The sequence below is a fragment of the Argopecten irradians genome, chromosome 10 (genome assembly GCF_041381155.1).
Source record: "Argopecten irradians isolate NY chromosome 10, Ai_NY, whole genome shotgun sequence".
Classification (NCBI taxonomy): domain Eukaryota; kingdom Metazoa; phylum Mollusca; class Bivalvia; order Pectinida; family Pectinidae; genus Argopecten; species Argopecten irradians.
The window spans coordinates 19,150,608-19,171,159 of NC_091143.1; the positions used below are offsets into that span (position 1 = coordinate 19,150,608).

General features: G+C 36.6%; 1 protein-coding gene across 2 annotated transcripts in view; it reads left to right on the forward strand.

Annotated features, from left to right (window-relative positions):
* The window catches only part of LOC138333337 (organic cation transporter protein-like), a 33,292-nt gene that overhangs the window by 4,274 nt on the left and 8,466 nt on the right, over positions 1-20,552 (forward strand). The window contains exons 1-7 of one of the 2 annotated variants that reach the window (XM_069281649.1): positions 8,313-8,508; positions 9,407-9,624; positions 10,199-10,429; positions 10,948-11,150; positions 17,749-18,108; positions 18,614-18,748; positions 19,904-19,989. In XM_069281649.1, the coding sequence (XP_069137750.1) occupies positions 8,370-8,508; positions 9,407-9,624; positions 10,199-10,429; positions 10,948-11,150; positions 17,749-18,108; positions 18,614-18,748; positions 19,904-19,989 (1,372 nt within the window). In that variant the 5' untranslated portion in view covers positions 8,313-8,369. Of the gene's footprint in view, positions 1-8,312; positions 8,509-9,406; positions 9,625-10,198; positions 10,430-10,947; positions 11,151-17,748; positions 18,109-18,613; positions 18,749-19,903; positions 19,990-20,552 lie in introns of those variants that run through there. The other variant, XM_069281650.1, reaches the window with a different exon arrangement.

Here is a 20,552-nt window from a genome sequence, read left to right on the forward strand (position 1 = left end):
AAATAAGAGATCTTATATATGTATATAAGATATCTCATATAGTATTTTCTATATAAGTTATCTTATATCGTATATAAGATATCTTAAAGCGAATAGTCGGGCAAAGAAAACCAATCTAAGTGCATTCATTGGCCTTCCAAATGTTCTCACATATTAGAACGACGGTCAAGCTCTGCTTGCGTTGCCCAGTTCTGACCATTGAAATAACTCTTTGAAAGCAAGGCTGCGTGGAAATGTAACCACGGTTATAGTCAGTCGGGAGGACATTTTAGGATTCCTAAACTATAAATTAATTTCTTCGCATGCAGAGAGGTTTTGACGGGGGATTTTATCTTTCTTTTCCATAAGAACAAACTTTACTACTTTCCTTGCCCGACTGTTCACTTTAAGATATATAATTGAAATCTCGTTGCCATATAAAATATCTTATATAGAATGAGATTTCGTAGCATTTAAAACCAGAAACTAATTCCCCCCTCGAGCAGCATTCGGAGCACTTCGGAACACATCTTAGAATCGTTCGCAATGACAGAGATGGCACTGAAAGGGAGAATCAACCGCTGTTTGGTTGCATTCAACGATGTATTGAAAACACAGAAACAGTTAATTCCCATCACTCTAGTTGTCAATTCGAACATAGCGACAATAAATATATTGGTTATTATGGTGACCTATCTATACCAATCGGAACACCTCGCCCACTTCTTAGAATACACATTAAAATGATGTATTTTGTGATCCGCTGGACATTTACGAACAAAAAATTTACTGATGTAGATTTAACGTAAATGAAACGAAATTGATGTTGATGGTAATATGTCCTGATGAGTATCTGGCGGGAAAATGGCGATGCCGTGTCGTGCGAATGCTTTTACATGTATTCAGGTTCCGACATTATGTTTTAGATGTTCCCAATTAGGAGAATTTGGTATCGATGGATTCTTTATCAAACGATGACGATTGAATATTAATTAGTGTCTTTTTGTTGGTGAAAATATTACTACACCTTATTTGCATATTTCGGTAAATACATGTAACCGTATCTAAGTCGAATATTTCTATCGGCTAAAAGCGAATATGACTGTGGTAGAAACAGGTCACACTACTCGTGGTTGTTGAATATTGAATTAATTCCACACTAGTAAGTTAAATTCAATATTCATTTACAATTTCAATATACTGTAATAATATTACTTAGATAAAGATTCGTCAAATTTATGCGCTTATTCGTGCATGTGAAAATCATGGTAACTACAGCAAAATGCTTGAAAAATTGCAAAATACAATATAAAATATATGTTACAATTTATTGTATTTTGAATTTTGGCCCATAACTGCAGAAAATTTGCCGAGCACTTGTCCGATGTACGAGTAGGCCTAGTTTCCCTCCCCCCTGCCTTGCGGTATTCAATTTCAGCACTTTTAAAATGAGGCAATTAAAAATTGTTGTTGCAGCGGTTTTTAGGTCACATGAGACGAAGTCTCAAGTGACCTATTCTAGTCGCCTTTTGTCCATCGTCGTGCATCGTCCGTCGTATGTCCGTAAACAATTTACATTTTCGACTTCTTCTCCAAAACTGCTGAAGCAATTTCAATGAAATTTTGCACAAACCTTCTAAGGCATAAGGCCAATCAAAATTGTGAATTATATGGTCCCCGCCCCCCCCCCCCCCCCCAGGGGGCTGTGGGAGGGGCCAAAAGGGGTAAAATTGACTAAAATTTCAAAAATCTTCTTCTCTACTCACAGATGTGGTAGAATCAAATACTCTTCATAGATAGAAAGGTCTTAAGGTCCTTTACAAAAATTGTGAATTACATGACCCTGGGGTCTCACGTTTCCCCCTGGGAAGGGGGTCAAGTTTACTATAGTTTATATAGGGAAAACACATTTATGAGCATTTTTTGCTCAATTTTCATTGGAAAAGAGTCAAACTTGGTTAGAATTATTAGCCTGAGATAGCATTTTAATATCATATCCACATTGGTCCTGGCTGACCCCTGGGGGCAGAGGGGCGGGGCTAAAAAAGGGTCAAATAGGCTAAAACTTCAAAAATCTTCTTCTGAAATTCTGGAAATGGTAGAAACAAATACTTTTCATAAATAGAAAGGTCTTAAGGTCCTTTACAAAAATTGTGAATTATATGACCCTTGGGTCTCACGTTTCCCCCTTGGGAGGGGGTTTAGTTTACTATAGTTTATATATGGAAAACACATTTATGAGCATTTTTTGCTCAATTTTCATAGGAAACGAGTCAAACTTGGTTAGAATTATTAGCCTGAGATAGCATTTTAATATCATATCAATATTGGTCCAGGCTGACCCCCTGGGGGCAGAGGGGCGGGGCCAAAAAAGGTCAAATAGCCTAAAACTTCAATAATATTCTTGTAAAATTCTGGAAATGGTATAATCAAATACACTTTATAGATAAAAAGGTCTTAAAGTTTGTTTATAAAAATTGTAAATTATATGACCCTGGGGTCTCCTGTTTCCCCTTGGGGAGGGGGTCAAGTTTACTATAGTTTATATAGGAAAAACACATTAATGAGCATTTTTTGCTCAATTTTCATAGGATATGAGTCAAACTTGGTTAGAATTATTAGCCTAATATAGCATTTTAATATCATATCCACATTGGTCCTGGCCGACCCCTGGGGGCAGAGGGGCGGGGCTAAAAAAGGTCAAATAGGCTAAAACTTCAAAAATCTTCTAAAATTCTGGGTATAATAGAATCAAATAATTATAGATGGAAAGGTCTTAAGGTGTTTTATAAAAATTGTGAATTATATGACCTTGGGGTCTCGCGTTACCCCCTGGGGAGGGGTCAAGTTTACTTTAGTTTATATAGGAAAAACATATTTGTGAACATTATTTGCCCAATTTTCATAGGAAATTAGTCAAACTTGATTAGAATTATTAGCCTAAGATATAGCATTTTAACATCCATATCCGTTCTCGATGACCCCCTGGGGGACCAGAGGAGCAGGACCAAACAGGGTCAAAATGATTAAAATTTCAAAAAATACTTCTAAGTTCACAGATTTGATGGAAGCAAATACTCTTCATAGTCTAAAAAGTCAAATTTATAAATCACTGACCAACTTCAAGGCCCAGCATTTAGTGTTATTATGTCTTTAATTTGTTTCATTATTTGTTTCATTATATATTCTAACTCAGGTGACCGTTAAGGCCCATGGGCCTCTTGTTAAGGCATACTGACACTTCTGTATTTCTGTTATCAATTTACCTAGATGTCAATATAATTAATCTTAAATAAAAAAAACCCAATGTTTAAACGCAATATATCTGACATAAAACACACTAATACGTGTAATGTGTTGCTATTTCTAAAATATATTAGTCAGCTTTTTCATTACTTCAAAGGAGACACCCTTTTCTGCATATTACATGTATCAAGAGGCAATCGCATTCATTCAAGCGTCCGCATGGACAAATACGAGTATCTCCCTTACCTTATAAAAACTACACTCGTGTGGCACTCGTAACTCCGGGAATGGATCAGAACAAATCCACCTGACGCGTACTGTACCATTTTAAATACAGAACGTCTACAAATGGTCTATGGACGCACTGGAAAGTCCAAATATATATAAACTGGAACTAATCCTCGGACCCCTGTGTCAGAGCCCCTGTGATTGTATATATTCATTGATCCGAGCACAAGATAGACCTAAAGCAGAATTGTTCACACTTTATTATGAATACAAGTCATTTGACCTAAATATGACCTGTTCCCATACATAAGTTTTGGCTTCTAGCGAAAAAAAACATACTCAGTTACGCTTAGAAAAATATGTGAAAGTCATTCATAGATACACTCGTACGCTGCATGAGCATTTTATTTGATTCACCATGTATCGCCGACATTTATCAATTTTCGGTTTTTTTCTACTCTGTGCTGTTAAGTAGGTAATTGCCCGTGTGACGGAACTCAAACGATAAAAAATATGCAGATGCCTGCCGCGTAACAACCTAGTATAATGTCATTCAGTACTACACAACGGCCGTCACAAATCAAGCCGTATATACCAGGACTTCCGTTGGTTTGTCGATCTCGGAGATATTTTCATGTGATTTCGTGCAAATGTTAGTTTGTTGAGGTACCACGTTTGATGTTACTCTTAAAACGACGAGGAAAATGGCGACCTCTGAAGATGTTGACGAAATCTGGTGCCGACTCCGACCGAAAGGTTTTTATCAGAAACTCGTCATCTCTTATCTACATTGTCTTTGCTTCTTCCAAGTGGTGAGCGCCGTTCTGATATTCGTCCTGATAGGTAATTATAATAGGGGATAATTATACAAGTATTAACTCTGAATGAGGTTAATACTCTACCAACAGATTTAATGATAATCAAGCGATCACTTTCTTGATATTCGTCAACTTAAAAGTGGCTTAATCATGGAATACAATTCTTCTCAGTGTTAGACTTCGAATGAAGCTTGTTCCTCGAGACCCCAATTAGGTTGCTAACACCATAAGGTGTGACGACAAAGATACGTGTGTGTGACAGCAAACTTCTCAAACACTGTGCGTGTAATTTGATTTTGTTTCACCACAGGCGTTTGGCTCTATATACATTTCTCTCTATATATATATATGTAATACTCTATATATGTAATATTGTGTATTAAATTACACAGTATTACATATTTATAGAGAAATAATGTATTTAGAGTCAAAAGCCTGTGGTTCCAGACTGACATAGGGATGCTGATTCAAACAGGCGGACGCGATTACGCACAATTTGATTAAAATACAAATCCTTATTATCAGAGAATCTGAGAACATCCCATTAGGGGTCACGTCAAGATGACCTTTTGAAATGGCCAATCAAATTGGCACTGCCAGAATCTTGACTGGGGACGAAATAGTTTGAAAAATCTGTCCAAATTATTTTCGTGTAAGTAGTCATCTCACCCGAAGTGCACAACAAACTAATTGTATATGTATACTGGGGCGTTTTCAATTGATGTTGTAGAAACTACATTTGCTCTGAAGTACACATGGTATAAAGGTCATCTGGACGTGACCCCTTATGGGATATTGTCAGATCCTCTATTGAACGGAGTGGTTATAAGGATCTGTGTTTTAATCAGATTGCGATTACGCACGGACGCGGCGCAAACGAATAAAGAGTATAATTGATATGATAAATAAAAGTGTCCCTTCCACAATATAACAACTGTATACAGCATAATACTGACCCATTGTTCAATACTTATAATAATAATGTTAATTAAGAGTGCAGCGAGATTATGAAACAGAAGCTCCCAGTACACATTTTGCTACGTACATGGGTTCACCAGGATAAACTTTTTTTCTTTCTATATATATCGATACAGGCGCACGCATTTTGGTTTTAATAAAGATTTAGGAGATAGGCAGAATTTGACGGTGTTTTCTCGGATCTCTCCAGTTGTGTATAAGTGTTGACATGGAATGATACATGAAGTTAAAGATAAACATTTCCTAAATACGGTTCTGTACAATATGTACCATGTTTGTTGGAATAAATGTGCTTTTTAATCGCTGAAAGTGAAGTGGGGTGCCGTAGGTCATATGACCGAGTTGCCAACCCTAGTAATATATATTGTATTACGAAGACATGCTGTTATATTATGTTTTTAAAGGACTAGACATCGTGAAATCATTTTCTTTTGACTCGATAAGACAAGTATTTGTTGAAAAAAAATTGTTTTTATTTCCGGTTCATAGGCATCTCGCATGGTGTTTATTAGTGTAAAGGGAAAGTGACAAATCCTTCCCGTTTATTAATCCTTATTTAAACTGATCATTATGACATACCGTACGCACAATGTAAGTTTTAAACAATGAATTTAGACAAATTCAACCCATATTATTTTCCGTATTAAACATGTTTCTATATAAAGTTTTTTTAAGCAAACGCTTTTATTTTGCAGTCAAATATTTGAAAGTTGGATACGTTTCTTGGGGTCAGTCTACATATGGATATTGCCTCCATAGTGGGGCTATTATCACAAGGATATTTTGTAATAAAAAGCGTAGTGCTAAAATTGACTTTGAACTGAAAATACGTTTACTCATAAGACTCTTAAAATATATTTAGATATATTTCTAAGACATCACAATAGCAAGTGTTCCTATTGTTAATATTATCAATGTATATAATTAGAGTCCGGAAGTCCAGCTTTTCTGTACATGTCAACATTGATCAATTCTTTGTCGTACCCTGTCCATTATATTACGTAATAGGATTATCATATAAGTCCACTGGTCATCTTCAGATTGTCTCAGAATTCCAGAATAGCTCTCCGTCAAGTCCAACGTATCGTTATTAAATTCTAAAGTTAAAGATGCTCCACCGCTGACAAATGGTATTTTTTCACTATCAAAAACAGGATCAGACGATTTCGTTTTTTTCTTCAGTTAAAAAAGTTACTTACTTTACACCGTTACCACCATTGGAAAGTTTGAGCTTCTAATTTTACTTCAAGTTAAAATATTAGAAATAACTAATTGCATCCCGAAAAAATTCTGTGGCACTATGTTCTATATAGAATGAAGTTCTGACTGCGCTTGCACCTTTTGTGTTAATTAGACATATAGATACACGATTAAACACCAATTGTTGTTCAAATGATGAGTATCATTTATGGTCTGTCTGTCGGTGGAGCATCTTTAAAATTCAACATTCTCTTACGTCATCTTTACATCGTGACAAAACGGACGGAAGTTCCGTATGTTACTATCACACGCCACCCACCTTTCTAAGTCTTAACATGTAAATATCTGTCAATTGCTCTCACTTTGTGACATGGAATATATTACATCTATTCTACCAGACTATCTTTGATTAAATCTGGTAAACTTACACATTACATTATATTTCTTTCATTTATTGTTTTTGATTAGTGTGTTCAGGTGGAATAATGTCAACTTGTTTTCTCTCTTTGTTTATTACGTGTCAGAAAGCTCTGGCATGATGCAGTAGTTTTATTTTCACATCTATAGTCGTTACAAACGGCGAGTGTGAAAGTAAAACGAGAGGTTAATATGTGACTAAGGTCCCTATAGAACAGATGATATATTCACCAACATGCAACAATGTATCATTGGCGGTCAGTTAGCCGACTATATTGACCGTCACGTATAGCATAGGCAGGGGGCGTAACTCTGTTCTGGTGAAAATCAGAGACCAGAATGCGCATGGTTAACATGCTTCACTGTTGCGGTTGTTTCAAGCATATAGTAATAGGCAAAGTCATGCAGGCGTTAACTATTAACTTTACTAACTTACGAAATAGACCAAATATATAAAAGTAGCTGCAATATTGTGCTTAGCTCACATTGAAAGACTTTTAGACAGAACATGGCCGGGTACGTATAATTATCCTCTAATGTGAAATATACTACTACAACGAACATTATATACGTATGGTAATTAGTTATACTCTACATATTATGCGTAGTCCTGGTTTTGTTTATGCACATGTATTCCCGACCATATGTGCATATACTCAGGACATAGATGGGATTAGGATCTTTTCTCTTCTTCTTAACTGACTTTATTCGTCCTAACGTCTCCCTTGACACCGCCTCACTTTTGGCCTTTTGTGGGGCGCTCGCCCATGTGAGGTAGGCTCTGGGTTATGTCCCCTGGCCGAGACACATCAAAGTCTATAAGCGCTCAGCAAACAGGGAGTGGGGCGACTGGTTCGCCCGTTGTCGGTATACTCACAGGGACTTGTAACGTAGGTTCTTTAAGAGTTCTTTTATATAGTATATAGGCCTAGTACACATGTATAAACAACAGACTTTCTCATAACCTACGTTACAAGTCCCTGTGGGTATGATGTGACCGGGTGGAGTGTGTTGCATGGTGTCTTCGGCGGCATGCTTCAGTAATATAGCGTTATAAAAAAGGGCAACAGTTCCACTATACAAGAACACACAAAACGAACATACCGTAGTCTCCCAAAACTTCACACACGCTACACTCCACATGCTGCATTGGAGACCGTTCTTACAGGACATTTGCTGTTAATAGGACGTTAATTAATCAAACAAACAATCCATGCACTGTCACGGTCAGAAACTAAGTCTTTATCATCCAATGTTGAACATGTTAACGAAAAAGCAGTCCTAATTAAGGTAATATTAGTCAATGGTTTACATTTTTTCAGTTATAGGAAAGCTGAAAACAAAGGTAAAAGATTTTTATGGAATATAATGTATTCATATACATGCTTATAGATATGCATAGTATATGTAAGATCATATTTTTCCATTGAAAATACTTTGTTATGGTACGCTTCAAGGCGGGAGGACTGAAGTTCTGTATGTGGAACGGTATTTACAGTCAAGATGGACTCTTCGCATCATGTGGACAGGATATGGAATGGATTAGATCCAGTCGGTACATACCAAACATGTCAAATTTCTTACCTTCTCTTCATTGCTATGTTCCAAATCAACGTTGTCGTATTAAACTTTGTTTTATATGGTAAGTTTCGGTAGGCTATACTGTACAGAAGGTGTATACCAAGGATGGTTTCTCTGATGTTAATATAACAGCGATACGGGTACAGCGACAAAACTTCAGGCTATGGCCTTATTGTCAAACGTAGTTGGGATATTTTGGTTAGATCAAATTGACCGTCATCCTTGTACGTTTTAAGACGGTTGTATTTGAAGTTTTAAGCAGACGATGATTTAATCGTCTTTCCTACCGGGTCCGTGACATACCTCTGCCACCCAATACATATCCATGCTATTCGTGTACCCCCAGTACCCGCGGTAAACATGGACGGCAAAGTTGCTGTTGATTATGTTTGAGAAGGTCTTGGATCGTTTGGTGTATACCAAAAACGAATCATAGGCTATCTATTGGTGGTCAGCTTCCAGTTCGCTAATGTGGATTTAAATTTTGTTGTAATTGGTAAGATAAATAAAAATAAGTGTATAGATTCATTATTGTTGTTGATATATCCCTGATGAAGATAAACTCCGTGGCTCCCATTGTCACGTAATGTAAGTGTGGTCACTATATGTGTATGTCACATTCATGTTTGAAGATAAAGATTTATTAAACTATTTTTCGGAAAAACTAGTTTTCTCTAGTTTATATATTGTACTGGGTGTAATTTATACACATTATGTGGACGTGATTGTCGTGCTTTAAACCAATTGAACACATTATCACTTATTGGTAAAGCATTCGGTACTTTCCGTAAACCATCCTCGATACTCAAGGGGTTACTATCGCTGATGTTATATCTCACTCCGTCAGAGAGAACTCTAACATTCTAGTATTTGTGTAAAACAGGACCAATTATTATGTGTTTAAAAGCAGACGGATTGTCCAATGTACCGTTTTAATAAAACGTCCTCTTTATCCACAGGCCATGTGCCAGATTACCACTGCAGTCCACTTCACGAGCCTCTGTCCAAGTACGGAATACCACATGCCGAGGAGAACGGGACCAAAAGTGACATCACATACGGAAAGTGCGAGATATCTGTTTTTACGAATTCGACCAATAGTACATCAAAATCCATCCTATCTTGTAAGGAAGGATATTCATTTGATAAAAACGAAGGAGCCACAATCATTTCGGAGGTAACTTTTTAGGTCACCTGACCATGGTGACCTATTGCGATAGTTTTTTGTCCGTTATCGCCCGTCGTGCGTCGCCGTTGAGCGTCGTCCGTCGTTCGTCGTCCATTAACATTTCCTTGTGAACGCTATTACTTGAGTAAATGTAAACCGAGCTTAATGCAACTTTGTATGTAGACTAACATTGATTAGATATCGGACGAGTTTGAGAATAAGCTTGATTCGACAGTAATTTATAGAGTTATTTCCCTTTGCACTAATAAAACTTTAGGTGTAGACTTACATTTGAACGATATCGGTAGAGTTCGTATATCATCCAATAAGTGCGACTGCTTTACCAATTAAATCGAGTAATTGCGATTGTTTTATAGAAAAACGCTACAAACGCAGATGTTTGATTGATTTTGTCGTTAAAACAAATTCTGACCTGCCTTGTTTAATTGATAAATTTATTCTTTGTAAGAAGTGCTGTAAATGGGGCAACTCGACAGGGACGTTTAAAAAGGTCCAAAGAGGTAAAAAATGTAATCTAAACCACTATAGACACCACAATGTCAGTTGATTTGTGTCTTTTCAGTGGAACCTTGTTTGCGACCAAGCTGGGGTTGGAGAACTCGGACAAACTCTTGTCATGGCTGGCCAAATCGTGGGCGCCACTCTGTTTACCTCCCTGGCTGACCGGTACGGTCGAAAGCCAGTGTTTGTCAGCACACACCTGCTGCTTTTTATAATGAGTTTGTCCATTACATTCGTTCCTACTTTTGTCGTGTTTGCCATCATGCGATTCGTTATTGGCGCATTACAACAGGTAATTTTTCAGCTTCATTATCCGAGTTTTCGTTCCTCACACTCCCTCACATGCAATGGTTCAAAGTTTTTTTTCCTTAAAAATCTTATCTTGATTTATAAATGGCATGCAAAGTATTTTCTGTGCTGATAATTTCGAGCGTTAGGCATAATGTAACTAATTCATGTGCTCTTAAATGTTATCTTAAAAGCCCTCGGACTACGGTGGTCTTGTAACGTAACATTCTTTTTGACGATGGTATTATTTCAAAATCGTGATTATGTTATTTGCAGGAAATGAGACCGAAAACATCAATTATATTTTCATTATCTACAGGGATTGGGTTTCACGATGTCAATCAAATTTTCATTATTTACAGCAATCAAATCGTATTAACAGGGAATTAGTTTCACGATGTCAATGATATTTTTATTTATATTCATAAACAAGGAATAGGTCTGCATGGCGATGTCAATCATATTTTCGTTATTAACAGAAAATGGGTTTCACGATGTCTATCATATTTTCGTTGTTAAAAGGGGATGGGTCTAGCGATGTCCATTATGACACTGGAGATCGTGCCACAACAATATAGAGGGATAGTGGGTGCTCTCGGACAGTTCGCTTGGACGGGCTTTGTCGTTATCTTGGCTGGAATTGGATACTTTATGCGGAACCTCTCTTGGCGGTACATCCAGTTTGTCACAGCTTTTGTGTCGGTTCACGCCCTAGCCTCCTATTGGTAAGTGTTCATTCTTTCGTCACATGAACATCATCGTCGCCTACCGAGATCGAAATATGGTCAAGTTCCATATCAAAGAATTTTATATGATTTTTTCACAATATAATAAAATCTATCTTTGCTGTGTTGATCAGATCAAAATAAATAACATCTCTTCTTCTCATTACTTCCATTACTTAAATAATGATATATCCGTTCTAACAAGGATCACGTTCTTGTTCCAAGTGTTCGTATAACTCATCCTCTGCGTCGGTAGTAGCAATATCCGGTGTACGCTTATATACAGTGACTATTCTCCTTAGTTCTTTCTTTGGGAAGGTTATACATCAACAGAATAACATTTACAATAGTGACCGCGACAAAAGATGTGTAGAAAATAATACAATCATAATGGATTGATCCATATAATCTTGCTTGGTGATGAAATCAAAATACTTTTCGCTAGTAAATGCAACCAAATTGAATAAGCTGATTGAACCCATTTCGTTCTAAATAATAATGGGAATGTACTGATAAACTGATACATTTATTAAGTCTCGCTGATCAGTGGTCTGTCGTTGAAAAGCAAAGGGAGAGAGTATATATTAACGATTAAAGAAAATCAACAATGCTCAAATCGCTCAGAATATAGTTTGTTTACCTTATTAGGTGAATTATCTTGCCTCAAAATCATTTTATCGCCTTCGCAGTGGTGTTATGTAGTTCATTTGTTTAACGTGCGTGACTTTGGCTCGGGTATAGGTACAGCGCCCATATTCTACCTGCTTAATCGTATTGATCAACGATTTGATATTTCAACGATATTAATTAAAATACTTAACAATGACGCGGAATTTGTCAATGTTTAACGTTATTTGTTTCATAAGAAATATAGAACAATACATTTATGCCATATTTCACTTCTTGGTTATGTAAAAGAATTAGCCTGAGTGAATTGTCCCTTTAAACCTAAATGCTTTATTAGATTACCGAAGAAAAAAACAATCAATTTTCGCCCAGTTATGTCACATAGTGTATATTTTTGAAGATGCTCCACCGCTGACATATGGTATTTTTTCTCTATCAAAAACAGGAGCAGACGATGAAATATTATTCTTCAGTTACAAAAATTATTTACTTTACACCATATACGTTAAAATCAATCGGAGTTACTTCCCTTTGCTTCGTTAGTTCAGTCGTTATTTTTTCACAGCAGCCCTGTACTTAACCAATAAAACAATTTCTACCAATTCATTCGTCCGATCGTTTGCGTTTTTATTTTCATTTGTCCGTTCGTTTGTTTTTTCTTTTTTTTTCATTCAAGTTCGTCTGTTAGTTTGTTTATGCATTCATTCGTCCGTTCATTTATTTTATGCATTGGATAGTTTGTTTATTCAGGCTTGTTTATCCACTCATTCGTCCATTCGCTCATTAGTTAATTCATTCGTCAGTTCATTTGTTCATCCATTCACATTAGTCTGGTCGTTTGCTCCTTTATTTACATTCGTCCGCGTTCATTTGTTCCTTAATTCATTCGTCCATTTGTTCATTCATCTGTTGATTAATCAATTTAATCAATCGGCCATTCATGTATTCGTTTAAAACGGCAATAATTAATACAATTAATCCATAATGCTTAATTAAAAGTATTAAACTGATATAAAAATCGACTTTGGTCCTATAGGTATGGTTGGATTTCGGGAGATGCGGACGTGTGATATTTTGTTTCCATGATAATTTATTACTGATGCGATAAAATAAAGATTCTATTTAAAGTATTCCGTTATTAGTATTCAACTAAAATATTTGTTTCTTTATTCAAGTTCATTACGAATATCTACAAAAGAAACTGTTTTCAAATTGTGTGTATAAAATTCATTATCGGTAACTTACAGTGTGATGTTATCTATTGTGTCTGTATTTTAACTCCCAGATTATGTGACCATTTCCTGTAACTGTTCTATATGTTACATTTTACTGTGTTATACACTAATATATTAAAGACAGTAAAATGTAACTTATGGCAGATTTACACAATTTGATACTTTAATGTTGTATTATTGCGGGAGTTTGTATTTTCCCCCAATTTTGATAGACATAACGCATGTTATAATTTATTTGTTCAAAGTTTTCTGAATTTGAATATAATTTTGGGGATATTCCTTTCTGGCACCGTATTACCAAAAGTACTTCATTCAAAAACACGTCGTATTATACTAAGTGACACTTCAAGTCTAATTAAATTTTAAATAAAATATTTAACAAAATTTATTTAAGATTTTTTTATGGATATGTTATAAAGACATTAATCTCCGGTTGAATTTGGATTAATTATAACTCATGATCAATTATGTATCAATTATACATAGAGTACCAGTATGGCTCCAGTATATCGCCATATGCAGGTGGTTTATTTACAAACATTCAAATACATGTAGTTTAATTATAAATGTAGTTCTCGTTTAATTGAATACAATTATCAAGCAATAACAAGACACATGGCATCAAGATCATATGAGCATTAATCTAGGAAATGTAACAAGATGGCTTGTAAACTCATTAAGTAAATCATCTATATTCCCCAAAGCCTTTTGTGTAGGATCGGCAATGTTTACATAAACAATTTGGACAGTGGGCGTGGCCTTGGCTAATTAGCGTGTCATAACGCTAATTACTGTCCGTACCGCCACTGTGAGTGATTAATTGGTGTCCGAAGACGAGCGCGTTGCTAGGCAACTCTCACCTGTCGAACAGGTAAATTACGTACTATCATAGCGCCTTAGTGAGACATCTGTCAGATAAGCTTGTCTTGGAGATTTGAGCGGTTTGATAACTCTGTTCTGCCAGATGGTATCGCTGTCAACAGATACTCGATCGTTTTATAAGCGGACACCACACAAAGTCGAACCATTATCTCCAACAACCATCACCATGAACACACGAGCCAACCCCGACCGTAGAGCCAACATGGAAAGGAGCATTCAGAGACGAACATCATTACTCGGAGCTGAACGAAGATTTCGCCGCTCTTGTGAGCAGATCGTGCTACTGAACCAGCGCCTAGACCAACTACAGGCCAGATACGACATGGCGAAGAGGAACTCTAACCGCGCTTTCCGGTACAACCTTAGACTGAAGCTGGCGGTGGTAGAGGGCATGCGCAATGTTTACTATGACTACGCACACAGCAAGGCCAAGATGGTAGCGAACCTTCGACGAGACCTGTTCGGCGAGACAGTCGAAATCATCGCAGACGACAATGATGCTTCGGATGTGTCTACAGATTCCATAGAGTAGCGATATGTGTACAATCGCCAACTCTAAAACCTAAAGGGCCCTTTTTAGGGCCACATACATCACTCAAAAAGTGTCCGACACGACTCGGAAATAACGCAAACCTCGCCCTCCCCACCCCCTCAATCTCAGTAATCTTGAAATCGCAAACCACATTTGCTAATTAGTGTAACCAAGGATTAATAAGTCTCACTTATAAATTCTTGGTATAACCAAAGTCATAATTCTATTCTATCGTGGCAGAAATTAAACATTTGTTTATCCCGGAAACTCACCAAAGGTAAAATAGGAACCTAGTAATAGATTTTTTTGTTTACTTAATGGAGAAGTTATGTGGTACAACTATAGCGTACTAGTCTCGCCATAATTTTCTGATGACATTTCGAACGGATCCGAAAACACTCTCTCTCTCTATATATAATGTATTTTTTATATATATTCAAGGTCGTTGAGTTTTATTTTTTATATATTCAAGGAAGGTCGTCGAGTTTTATTTTTCATATATTCAAGGAAGATCAATGAGTTTTATTTTTTACATACTGTATATATACATATATATCCGATAACTTACAGAGTAATATGGTGTTTCCATATATAGTGCACATCTATGTACATTTGTATATACATGTGTATGGCTTTTCTTTTACATAACCAAGAAGTGAAATATCGCATAAATGTATTGTTCTATATTTCTTATGAAACAAATAACGTTAAACATTGACAAATTCCACGCCATTGTTAAGTATTTTAATTAATATCGTTGAAATATCAAATCGTTGATCAATACGATGAAGCAGGTAGAATATGGGCGCTGTACCTATACCCGAGCCAAAGTCACGCACGTTAAACAAATGAACTACATAACCACTGCGAAGGCGATAAAATGATTTTGAGGCAAGATAATTCACCTAATAAGGTAAACAAACTATATTCTGAGCGATTTGAGCAGTTATAGACAAAAGTTGCATTACTCTACGAGCAAGGGACAGGGTTCGGCATACAAGAAGTTCGACCACAATGTGTAATGGCGGACAGCGAGCGAGTTTGAACATTTCACACACATGTCACCACCATGGGCTTTTCAGGCACATCACAGTAAAACCGACTGATCTAAATTCCATCAGAACTGGGTTTTTCCGATATATGTACAAATTTTAATGTTCTCTTAGAATGAATTGTCCCTTTAAAGATAAATATATTAAAAATAATTTATTGCATCACGCAAAAATTCCGTGGCACTATGTTCTATATGGAATGAATTTCTGACTACGCATAGTGCGCATGCTTCAAAAATGTTAATTAGACACACATTATACAATTATAGCATTTTGATGAGGTCAATGCATGTTTTCATTAACCAAAGAAAAATTATCAACCGAGGACGTAGTTCGAAGTTGATAATTTTTCTTTGGTCAATAAAACTATGCATCGACCGAGTTCAAAATGCTAAAGTTGTTTTATTATTTTAATTGGCTTTTCTTTACAAGCAATAAATAAACTAATAAAAAGATACCTACAACAATCAAGTGTATACATCTGTATTAATATTAAAGGATATATTACCAGAAATTGAATGAACAAATATCAAAATGATCATCCAATGATACGAGGATTAAGATAAACTGTTTCCAGTAATACTGATTTCTAGATACATGTACAGTAATGGCGAATGCATCATCTTAGTATGATGATGCATTCGCCATTACTGTAGTTTTCATAGTTCTCAATGTCCAATGAATGACGTGTATAGCTTATATTATTACTGTCTAAATAAAAGCACCGCCCTTACGTAATTTGTAGCTCCGACGTTGTTAAAAATGTTGCATTTCTCATAAAGACTACCGGCAAAAAGGCAAACCCGTCTATCTATCATTCGCTGTGTTTGACGAAAATGTGTTACCAACAAAATCGGCATCTTAGAAATGCTTAATTTATCAACGTTTTAATACATGTCGCATTCAAACGCTTTAATGACTTCGACGCTTTGATGCACTGAATCTGCAAATCCCTATCTATTTATAGACAGATCGGTCAATCAACTTTTTTCAATCAACTTTTATCAGTCGATCATTGTTTTATAGGGGGTCGCATGGGGTACCAATTATTGTTCATATGATGAGGATTATTTATGCTCTGTCGGCGATGTACAGTTGTAGCATCTTTAAAAATCTCCCTCTTTAATCTATATTAGGTTGTTTCTGTAATTTTAAACTGTTAAAGGACTTATTGAATTTGTGATCTCGTCAAGAGAACACATAAAAATGTAAATTTACATTGCTTTTGTTGATAATAGAGGGCTACATTCTATATTACTTAAGGATTAACTTGAATAGATTTTTTATGTTATGTAGATATAACACAAAAATCTGAGTGTACTCTAAATAAACCGCGAAGCATAAACAATCTATTCAAATTAATCCTTATAATTCAATTTACTAAAGATAATCTCTTCAATATTCAAAATTCATTTTGGGACTCTTTTGTCTATGAAGTCATTACGCCGTCATCTCAGCCAATCAGAAGCAACGTTACAAACAGCGACGCCATTTTTTCCTTTATGGGCTAATAAAGTAAATTTTTAAGCCAATGAAAAAGTTCGTAACAAGCAAAATTGAAAAATATACGTTTAAGTACAATCCTACAGGGTGATAACGTAGGGGTCAGGGGTACGGGGATACTGATACAGGATGCAGTGTACAGGATGTAGGGTACAGGATAGGTGCCACAACGGAATTTGGCGAGCGCGCTCCTCCAGGATTTTTTTCCATTTGTCACTTCAGATATTGCTCACACTTGAAGTCACGCTTAAATTTTCTGTTAGTAATTAACTTTTTGTTACCACAACATCCTCTCGCCATTTCGTCCCAGTATACATATACTGTTAGCATTGTTGTGCCTTTTGGGCAAGATGACTATATATACGAAAACAATTCTTACACTTTACGATTTCGTCCCCTGAAATCCACGAAATTCTGGAACCTAATTCAAAGGGTCACCGAAACGTGACCTAATGGGATGTTGTCAGATCCATTAACAAAGGGAATGACAGGAAGGAACTGTTTTCTAATTAGACTGCACAAAATCTGATTGTACTGTAGATAAAGAAAAATAAATGCTAAATATGGAGACATGGAGATTCATCTAGATTCAACCTGGGAAATGAATGATTTCCAAAACAGAGAAATGAAAAGTAAATTCATGCCTTTGGCAAATGTTATACTAGTAAAAAACATCATTTTCAAGGGAATTAAATGATATGACCCACGAAATCCGTCTGGTTGTTATTACAATAGAAATATCTAAAATTTCTCTTTGATAATTGTAGGATTATTGACGAATCACTAAGATGGCTGATTGCCAACAGACGAAAAGACGAAGCTTTGAAAGTAATTCAAAGAGTTGCCAGACTCAACAAAGTGAGCCAATCTGATTTAGCGGAAGTGACGCTACTGCTTAATGATGACCACGAGCTGACCAATCGATTGACTTGTAACAACCGACCACAGGGACCTCAGCCAATCAATGGAGCCGTGTCAACAGTGCCAGACGGCTCGGAGGACACACAGGATGATACCTACACTATCGAGACGAGATTGTCCGATAATCACGTAGATAAGCCGACCTTTTTAGACCTTCTCCGTCACAAACTTCTACTGAAACATTCCCTCATTCTATGGTTTACTTGGTAAGTCCTCACACTCTGGGTCACATGATGAATACATTTGCATTCTGTTACAATCCTCAACTATGTTAATTGATTACCGAATTGGTTAACCAAGTTTTAAGGCTTCTGGAGGCGTATCCTGGTAATGATCGGATATCCGATCAGGCAACATTAAAACACTTCTGGTAAAAATTGGATGCCTCATTACTGCAATGTTGGATCAGGCGTGACTCAAATGAATTTTATGTATATATCAGAGCCGATATCTGTATATATGCAGATATCACTTATTTCTGGCAAACTATTTCATGTTTCAACTACTCTAATGTTGAATTTGGTTTTAGATTAATACTAATACTTTAGATAGCATTATTACTTATGATGGTAATTATGCAATCGTTTAAATCTATATTTAGGCGAGGAGCTGAAGTTCTTTTCTACACTCTGCCTTTCCCTCTTTAAATGCCAATCTGAAAATCCTCGCTTTATTGACAAAAAATAGAAATGTACGTCCTTTGTATTGTAGGTGCATAAACAGTCTAACGTATTTTGGCCTTTATCTTACCTCCACCTCGCTCACCGGAAACCGTCACCTCAACTTTTTCCTCAATGGTTTAGTGGAGCTTCCGGGCGGCTTATTGTACGCCCTGCTTGTAAATAGGTACGTTGTTAGTTAAATCCGCTAATGTCGCATGATCATCGCTTTTCTGTAATTATGCAATTACACAGAGTAGATATCGGCACTATAACGTACGATGACAAATAGGAAATCCTGTGGTATCCAGATGGGGTCGTCAACAAGCTGTATTTTGTACTTCATCAGAGAGCGTTATAGAAGTTTTATTATAAGTATGTCAAGCCATTTAAGACTTTGACCATTTAACCACTGGCACTTGCATGTGTTCTATAGTTAATCAGTAGCCCTGTACCGTTATACTTTAATGAGCAAGCGCCTGTGAATTTAAACACAGGCGCCTCGTTTCCTTCTGTAAATAACAATACATATATCTTTCATCTGAATTGCAGTGCTATTTCTGCGTGTTATATCTTTGTCTCCTTTGTCCAAATATGATTCCGACGGTTTCAAGCGTTTGCGTGATACCAAAACGCAAATAAGCGCAGTCAATATGATTTTACAATTGTAAAAAAATCATTGAAACGAGTTCTTCAATTGTTTTCTACCGGCATTAGGTCGGATAAGTGTGAGGTTTCTGGAACGGTGGAATACTCTAGGGACGACCAGATTTGTTTGTTTGTTTGTTTGTTTGTTTGATTTATTAACGTCCTATTAACAGCTATGGTCATGTAAGGACGGCCTCCCATGTATGCAGTGTGTTGCGTGTATGTTGTGCGAGGTGCGTGTTTTGGGAGACTGCGGTATGTTAGTGTTGTGTCTTCTTGTATAGTGGAACTGTTGCCCTTTTTATAGTGCTATATCACTGAAGACACCAAGCAACACACCCCACCCGGTCACATTATACTGACAACGGGCGAACCAGTCGTCCCACTCCCTGTATGCTGAACGCTAAGCAGGAGCAGAAACTACCACTTTTATAGACTTTGGTGTGTCTCGGCCAGGGGACAGAACCCAGAGCCTTCCTCACAGGGGCGAACGCTCAACTTAAGGCCAAAAGTGAGGCGGTGCCAAGAGAGGCATTAGGAAAGATAAAGTCAGTTAGGAAGAAGAGAAAAGATAAGATCCTAAATTTAGTCGCCTTTTACGATCATGCAATAGGGGCAGCAGGTACAATTCTAACGCCCTACCTGCAGGGACGATCAGATGATGCTTTTAAGGCCATTTCTTTCTATTGTACAGATTAGGTAGGAAACGAAGTAGTATCCTGTTCCATTCCGTGACGGGAGTGGCATTGATCTTGTCTGTTGTCTTCCTGGAGATGGCAGGTAAAACAGCAGTCAGGTCACCAACCATCCACTAACGTTTTTAACACTATTACTGGTTCTTTCACAACCTACCCGATCATTTTGTGCATTCTGGTAAACAACGTGGAGGCCATTTGCTGATTTTTATTGGCCAATATTTAAGTATATAATTTTATGACTTAGAAAACAAATGTTAAGTTATGGTTTCAAAATATGCCAAACATTTTACCAGTTTTGAATACCTTTTGCAGGGTATTCACAAAGAAAGCTTAATGAATGGTTAAAATTTAGAAGTTATAAAACAAATAATAAGAAGTATGTTGAATAGATCCACGCGAGTTGTACTTGAAGATGATCACAAGGGTACATGTTTCAAAAGCTTTTGTCATTATGACAAACAGAAGCTTCTGATTCGTCTGAACTCGTATACATTTTCCTGTGTATTGCTCATTTCCAAAAGAACAGGTTAATGGAAGTTTTGAGGATGCCGAAATCAGTGCCGCTGCTGCGGAGTCTGTAGGATTTTTGCAATGATCACACATTATAATTAGTACTTGTTTAAAAAAATAAATGCCCATTTAGTA